The sequence below is a fragment of the Solanum tuberosum genome, unplaced genomic scaffold (assembly GCF_000226075.1).
Source record: "Solanum tuberosum cultivar DM 1-3 516 R44 unplaced genomic scaffold, SolTub_3.0 scf00017, whole genome shotgun sequence".
Taxonomy (NCBI): domain Eukaryota; kingdom Viridiplantae; phylum Streptophyta; class Magnoliopsida; order Solanales; family Solanaceae; genus Solanum; species Solanum tuberosum.
The window spans coordinates 2,953,834-2,962,347 of record NW_006238943.1 but is presented as its reverse complement, the minus strand read 5'-3'; the positions used below and the strand labels follow the sequence as shown (position 1 = coordinate 2,962,347).

At 27.6% G+C, this 8,514-nt stretch overlaps 1 protein-coding gene across 1 annotated transcript; it reads right to left on the bottom strand.

Moving 5' to 3' along the window:
- Nucleotides 1-23: 23 nt before the first annotated feature.
- LOC102597267 (gibberellin 20 oxidase 1) lies at nt 24-2,359 on the bottom strand. Its single transcript, XM_006340312.2, has 3 exons — nt 1,698-2,359; nt 949-1,270; nt 24-369 (listed from the first exon to the last, which is right to left on the bottom strand). Exons 1-3 carry the CDS (start codon nt 2,264-2,266, stop codon nt 106-108), a joined length of 1,155 nt encoding a protein of 384 aa, XP_006340374.1. The 5' UTR covers nt 2,267-2,359; the 3' UTR covers nt 24-105.
- Nucleotides 2,360-8,514: the final 6,155 nt, after the last annotated feature.

Below are 8,514 nucleotides of genomic sequence, written 5' to 3'. Positions count from 1 at the left end.
CACCCCCCCCCCCCCCCCCCCCCTCTTCCCTCCATAATGTTCCATTTCTATGTCCTCATCAAAACATGTACAACAAGGTTACATAGATGTTTATTGAGGAGATAGTTAAGGATGTGTTATTTTAAGCCAATTTGAGAAAGTTTGTAGAGTGTTCATATCAGCTCTATATTGCTTTTGTGTAAATTCTAATAAGGTTGGCCATGTGAAATCTGGATAAATTCTTGGATTGTTGGAATCCACCAATTCAATTGGTGGGGCCACCACCTTATCTTTCTTGGGACAAAGAAAGAAAGCAAGTGATTTTCTAGGTATTTTGTTGTTTACCAGCGCTCTATGCAAGCAACTTTTATATCTTCCATTTGATAGTGCCTGCAAATAATTAGGGAAAGTCCAATTAGTATATGAGTATATATGTATGAACATTTGGACTAAAATTCAACTAGCTAGGGGTGCATGCATCACTACTAGAAATTCATGAATTTTCGATTGATGTTCTTGTCAGAATGTCATTAATATTTTGGGATTTTCAATGAAAATTATATTCATCGAGATCAATTTCTGACGAGCTTATTGATATCGTCGGAATAAGTTCCATGGGAAATATGTTTATTCAACTAGGTGCATGACAAGAGTAACTAAAGTCATCATGTTATTGAAAGTGTTGTGCATCGTCACTACTAAAAAAACGTGAATTTTTGATAAATTTCTATCAGAAATTGGCTTGTCAGAAATATTTTAGACAAACTTTTATTGAAAAACCTCATATTAATGAGAGGGGAATAAAATTTCACTTTTTTTGTAATGCATTTCATTATTTGAAAACTAGAGAATATATTTTTAGATATGATGATCACATACTTTAATCTGGTATCATTATACGTACGAGCAATAATCAAGACTTCTAATTTCAATATTAGTACGTGAAGGGGCATGTTGAAAATTCGTTACCATGAATGTGTCGCCTATGTTAACAACAAAAGCATTGAAATTTGGAGTGATGGAGTGCCACTCATTGTCCACAAAAACTTGAAGCCCACCAACACTATCTTGATGGAGAATAGTTAATGATGTGGGATCACAATGAGGCCCTGTCCCTAAAGTGAGTTCTGGTTTTTGACATGTTGGATAGTAATTTAGTCTCATTATGGACTCATTTTCTTGAAAGAATTCTTTGAAGTGGTTCTTGCTCACACCAAGGCTCAATCCCAAAAGTTCCATGATCCCTAGAGAAAGGGTGCTCATGGCATTGCAATATTCTTGATAAATCTTTCTATAAAAACAAAACAAAAAGATCAATTAATATAATTGGTGAGAGGGGAAAACTTTTCATTTTATTTGATTATTTTAACTTGACACGAAATTTAAGAAAGAATGATGATATTTTTGGCATATACTGCTAATTTTTTTTTTTGGAATTTGATGTTTTAGACATGATATTTTCATGACTATAAAAGTAAATGATTATTGCTCGTATAGATTCTTGACACATACCAACGAACGAAAGATTCTTGACACATACCAAAGTACCCTTAAATTATTTTAAATATAACATGATAGTTCTATGACAATAAAAATATGTCAAAGGATATATGAAGTTAAAGTTTAGAGTTTTCAAATATAAAAAGTTTGTCGATACTTTTGAGATAGTCTAAAAAATAAAAAGTATTACTAAAACATAATTTTGCATTAACTCTTACCCAATATGACTAAATTTTTCACCCAATGTCCTTTGAAAATATTGTTCAACTATGTGTGATGAGCCCTCCTCATCAGAGTACTGAAAAGAGAGTGTTTCTTTCCAAGGCAACTTAGATGAAAACCTTCCAATAAAGCTACTAGCATAACCACAATGTTCACCAACCCTCCTTTGTGCTTTTTGCTTCTCACAAAGTGGCAATTCAAAGAACTTGTCTATGTAAACATGGGCTTTTTTTATGAGATTTGTGTCAACCCCATGATTAGTTACTAAGAAAAAACCATGTTTTGTACATGCTTCATTAACAAGTCTAGTTGCTTTCTTGATTTCAATAGGGTCATTTGAAAGTACCCCACTTAAGTCTATAAGTGGGACTTGTAGTTCTCTAGTAACACTAGAACAATTTGGCTTCTCATGGTCTGGCCATATGAATTGGCTTGGTATGTTTGACTCATTTTTCATCAAAGATGCATCAAAACTCAATGACTTATTTGTTTTGATGATATCATATTCTTGATCTTCTTTGGATGTCATGTTGTTATTACTTGTGATCATACAATCAATTGCCATTATGTTGCATGTAACTTATAAAATTTTCTTGATCTTTGATAGTAGTGAGGGAAAAAAAAAAGATGTAGAAAATAATAGTAGTATAGTATAGTAGTAAGAGATAAAAGGGAATGATAAGTTAAACAAAATTTGGAATCTTATATAGGCCTTTTTTCATGGTGTCATTAGCACAAAAAATAAAATAATAATTCTAAAAATTGACTACTTTGCTTAGAAGGGCTTACAAATGTTTAAAATTACATTTTGGTCCATAACTTATTTTGTCTTTTGTACATGTTTAATAGGAAAGTGATTCCCAATAGTGTGCTTTGTCGTTTCTTTTGATGGGACTCTACATCTTATAGGCTATGCTTATACATCTACTCTCCGTTGCGGATTCAGAATTTAAATATTGCGTATTACAATTTGAAATTCTAGCATAATAATAACAATATATTTAATATAATTCTATAATGGAGTCTGGAGAAGTAAGATGTATAAATACCTTATCTTTACAAGGTAAAACATTATTTTCAATAAAATCTCGATTCAAGAATAAAATTTTGATATAACTTATATAATTTAATGGTATGAATTCTATTACATCATCCATCCCATTTTATGTACTATAAATCTCTCAACCTGAATTATCATCATTTATATATTAAAATATATCTCAATCATTCTCTTTTTCTACCTGAATGATATCAGATAGAAACAAGGAACAAATAACAATTGTATTTGTGTTTTGATTAATATAAATATTCGGTAGCTAAGATTCACAAACATATAATAACTAATAAGTGAAAATGTATTTTTGATCATTATTTTTTAATTAAATGATTGAAATTAAAAGAGTTTTATATATATATATATATATATATCTATCTTATTGAGTATTGATTTTGTTTAAGAAAATAGACACAAGAATCCAAATAATGCAAAGGTGTAAATCAATAGACATTTTGTGTATTTTATTTTATTTTTTAAAATGGAGATGCTCATAATTGTGCCTCTCTTATAATTAGCATTTCAAAAACGTGTATGGACCGAAAAAGTTAAACAAAGTAAGACGACACTAATGTGGTTTTAGTGAACCAAGCACGAAGAGACGTAATATCTGATCATTCAAAGAATATCTATAGATATATATTTTTAGAATATTAAATTTATATCATTAAAAATAAGATAAATTACTTGTTATAATAATATATATATATGAAATTTTAATGGCAAACAAAAATAGTCGATAAATCAAATTGAAAAAATGTTATCAATATTCAATTATCGACTAAACAAAATTGTAGACATTGTTTGTATTTTATTTTATTGGTCTATCAATTCAGTTACTAGTTTTTGAATTTTTTTAATGATTAAATCAATAACCGAATAAGATATATTAAATTTAATTGATATATATATATAGTCTTTGATCCTTTTTTGTTGATTAATATGTTTAGTAGATATTTTCAAGAGAAAATATTGTAAGAAATTTAAAAAGAAAAAAGATAGTATTACTGTCTTACTTCGAAATAAGTTTATCATCTAAACCGATAATCCAATTATAAACGTCCACCAATTGATAATTAAGTTTCTCAGTCGTCAGTTTAACATATTTACACTATTAATAACTAATGAATCAAATCAATAAAATTTAATGTATCTTACGTGACGTGAATCTAGATTAGTAAGATCATCATGCAAATTGATATTAGACAACAGATATAAAATGAAAAAAAGTATTATTGATGGTGTAGTTTTTTTATTAAAAGTTACAGATATATAACGTTCGACCAAGTAGTTTATCAACATGGCCAAAAAATACACAATATAATTAGTGTATATAATTTATATATATATATATATATATATATATATTCTACATATTTTGTAAAATAGACCACTTCAAAGTTAAATATGTGAATTTAGCATGTAATAGCAGATCAATTACATGTTTACTGAATTACTAATTATCAAAAGGTTATCTATAATTATCTGATAAGTAATCTGATTAAATATAAATATAACCCTTCCATCAATCATTCTTATATTTGAGTTTTTTTGAATAATAAAGTGGAAATGATGCTTAGCATCGAACATCTTCGAATTACAAAATTCAAGAAAACTCCAAGGTAGAAGATTTAGTTGTCCTTTGAATAATTAATCACAAGTATATGATAATGTTTATTCCAAAGAATTAGGTGCTTACTGAAAGTAAATGGGATGAGATATAAAGAGAATTTTCAATTGGACTTTTTTGATAAGTAGCATCGAGAGTTTGACTCGAATTAAAAAGTTAGGAATTACTTTTGTGTCAGTTGATAAGTAGCGTTGAGTTTGCATCGAATTAAAAAATTAGAAATTTCACTAAAAGTGTTAAAGATATATATATACAGGTCATATCTAGAAGAAATTTCTAGTTTAAAAGATATAAGTGTATGTTGACAAGTGGTGTGGAGTTTGGGTCAAATTAATAAATTAGGAATTTCAATAAATGTATTGAAGATTTACTATATATATACTTTTTAAACATACAAGTGTCAATTGACAAGTAATATTGAGTTTGCGTTGAATTAAGAAATCGAAAATTTTATTAAAAGTGTTTATAAAGATTTAATATATATGAAAAGTAATTTTCAACCTATAAATATATTATTTCAACTTACCAATGTCCCATTAACCTACACGGTTTCATCATCGTTATGCATGCACCCCACACAATTGTATATATATAAGTTCTAACTAAAATGATTGAAAAATATTCAATCAATTTGAACGTTTATTTCAGAATAGCAATATATAGTGTTAAGATCGTAAGTTAAAGACATCATAACTCATAACATAAAATTATTACTTTCACACCTCTCTTTCTATCTATATATATAGAGAAAGAGCTCTTATGTGATTAATTTGATTGTGCCTTACATATGTTTTACATGTTGCAATCCATGCTTTTATGCATGTACCTCCACATAAGTGTTGCCCACAAGTTATGGCCTGGATAATTGAAAAAAATTCACTTGATTTGAATCGATCATACCATAATAATAATAATAATAAGTAAAATTGTAAGTCAAAGGTGTTGTAACATAATGTTATGACTTATTTTGCACCTCTCTCTATCTATCTATAGATAGAGGTTCACTTCGATTGGACTTACTTACATATACTCTACAAGAAAAAAATCATCTTTCTCCCTAGCGAGTCTTTTTTATTATATATTTTGAAGTTTATTCATATACAATATAATTTTTCAATAAAAAGACGTATCCGATTATAATCTGTCTATTCTAAAATTAGTCAGGCCTAAAACAAGACATTTCTAGAGCACACCCCACGTACTTCTGTTGGGGTAATGGGGAATAGTCTTTGATGATTTATTTTTTTGTCCAAGAATAGTACTCTTGATGTTGGGATTACTACCATGTCTACATTGTGAAGTAAAGTAATGTAAGAAAGTTGAAGAATTAATCTAAAGTTGAAAAAAAAAGTGGATATATACACTACTTGTGTGAGATTCATGTATATATACACTATTTGTGTGAGATTCAAAAATAGTTTGCAACTATTAAGAATTAGATGATACATCTTTGATTATGGAACCTATCAATGAAGCACAAAACACAACACCAAACATAATCTACTTGACTAAAATGGAATCATCCACTTTTTTTTTTTTTTTTTTAAGTTGACTCTAGGAGTTAGAAGAGTCTGGCACCCAATATATATATATATATATATATATATACACACACTATTTGTGTGAGGTTCAAAAATAGTTTGCAACTATTAAGAATTAGATGATACATCTTTGGTTATGGAACCTATCAATGAAGCACAAACACAACACCAAACATAATCTACTTGACTAAAATGGAATCATCCACTTTTTTTCTTTCTTTTTTTGTTTTAAGTTGACTTAGGAGTTAGTAGAGTCTGGCACCCACTTGTGTTATTGCATTATGCTGTGTATTTCAATGTGTCTCATAACACACTAACTTGAGTTTCTTAAGAAAAATAATTACTTTCTCTTGTTGAAAGAATGTCATGTGGTAGAGCTTTGAACACAATTTGTTTTGAGTCATACAACATTATTGGGTATTGTATTTTGTGGGGGGTGGGGTGGGGTGGGGAATTATTATTGGATTTATAGTTTCTTTTAAGCAATATCATTATTATTTAGCGTGATTAACTCATATTGTGTTGCATATATAACTATCAAAAGAGGAAGGATTCAGTGAACTCAAAACCTTTAGTTAAGAATGAAAAGTCACAATATTCATCCTTAGAAGACAGATATACGTTACCTCATGTGGTGTCATGAACATTTTTTTATCAAAATATTTTACTAGATAAATATATATAAAATTCAATTTAAATATAAAAATGACACCACTTGCGATCCTTGTAATTTATTCACTTTTTAAATATTGACATTATGGAGAGGCAATCCCAACAAATTTGGAATAGTAGCATATGTTTAACACATAATCAAGTAACAAAAATAGAAAGTGTCTTGACATCTTATGGACATATCTTTCTTAGCTTGCTTCTATTTTGAATTCTTTCATTATCCACAACAACATGCATTCATCACTTTCATGTATATAACAATATGTTATAAATTTAGTGGCCATTTGGTTTTTGTCCAATTTCAACATGAACTTGACAAATTTTAATTAAATCATGAAATACAATTGTTTTCTTTAAAAAACGATTGAATAATGTGGCATTATTTAACTTGACATCAAGCACTAAGCAAAGTCTACTAGTCAACATCATGAAAAGATGACGATATTCAGAATATTTTGGTGGGAAACTTTTTGGTGGAGTGGTAAAAGCCCAACATGTTATACATGTATTAGATGCAAGTTACGAGTTTGAACATTGCAACGGATGAAAGTCTAGTATTTAAATGATGAAAAATATATATTAAAAGAAGGGAAAATTAGCAATTAAGTCATAATACCTAACATAATTAGTCAAAACAACAACACTTTTAAAATATTTATTTAAAATGTCAGAATGTCAATATTTTTAGAAAATAATATGTATTCAGATTTTATTAATTAAAATTAATTTTATTTATGAAAACAGTCCTATATTGGACCAAATTCTAAATCAATACCCGTTTAAAACGAAAAAAGAAATTAAACTAATACCCATTAACCTTCCTTCTCCACCTTTCACATTTCTACCCCCACCTTTCACATTTCCAGATTCTCTTTCTTCAAGGTGCTCACAAATTGTTCTTCAAAATATATATTTTAATTCAAGAAATTTTCTCGATTGTTAAACGAAATCTCTTTATTAATTCAAGAGATTTGTCGATTGGTAAGGTAATTTCCATTATTTAGTTAGATTTATTTTGATTTGTTGTTTAAAATCACTGATTATGGTGTATATTCCGGATTCTATTTATTACAAATTTTCAATCAATTTTTTTTATTTTTATGTGATTTTGTTTAGATATTCATCAAATATTTATGTATTTTAGATTTTTATTCTTTTAAACAATTTTTTTCAATTTTTTTTGTGATTTTCTTTTAATTTTTCAGATTTTGTAGAATCTAGAAATTCATTTATATGTTTATTTTGTTTGATATTTAATACATATATTTTGATAATATCGAAATTTTCTTTTAGGGTTTTAGATTTTGGGGAAAGCATCTGATTGTCTACAATGACGGAATCAATCAAAAATTTATTGGTATTCATTTTTTCGTTTGAAATACAAAATCATACTGAAATACAACCTTAGTAAGACATATTTTGTATTTTATTTGGCTAAAGCAATATAATTTTTATGAAAACATAATATATAAAATTTCGACGAATACATCACAAGAAGGGGAATACAAAATTATTGGTATTCATTCTGCGTTTGATATACAAAATGATATTGAAATACAACCTCATATTTGAAATAAAAATTGAGCTAGAAAATACTTTCTGCAAAAATGTAATTGATGTTAAATTTTAAATTTTTCTTACCTTTTTTGAAACTTTCTGTTCCATGATTTTCTCTATTCTGTTATTAATTATTTGTATTCTTTCAAATTAATCAAAATAAAATAAATACATAACTCAGCCTTAACAAACTAAAATATTAACATTTTAAATAAATAGTGAAACTATTACTAAAGAATCCCACTAAAAGCTAAAATATTGTTATTTTGAAAATTTTCCCTTAAAAGAATAGTCTTTATCTAACAAGTTTCAAGACGTGCCCTCAAATGACCGTCGAAAATTTATTGATTATATTTTGT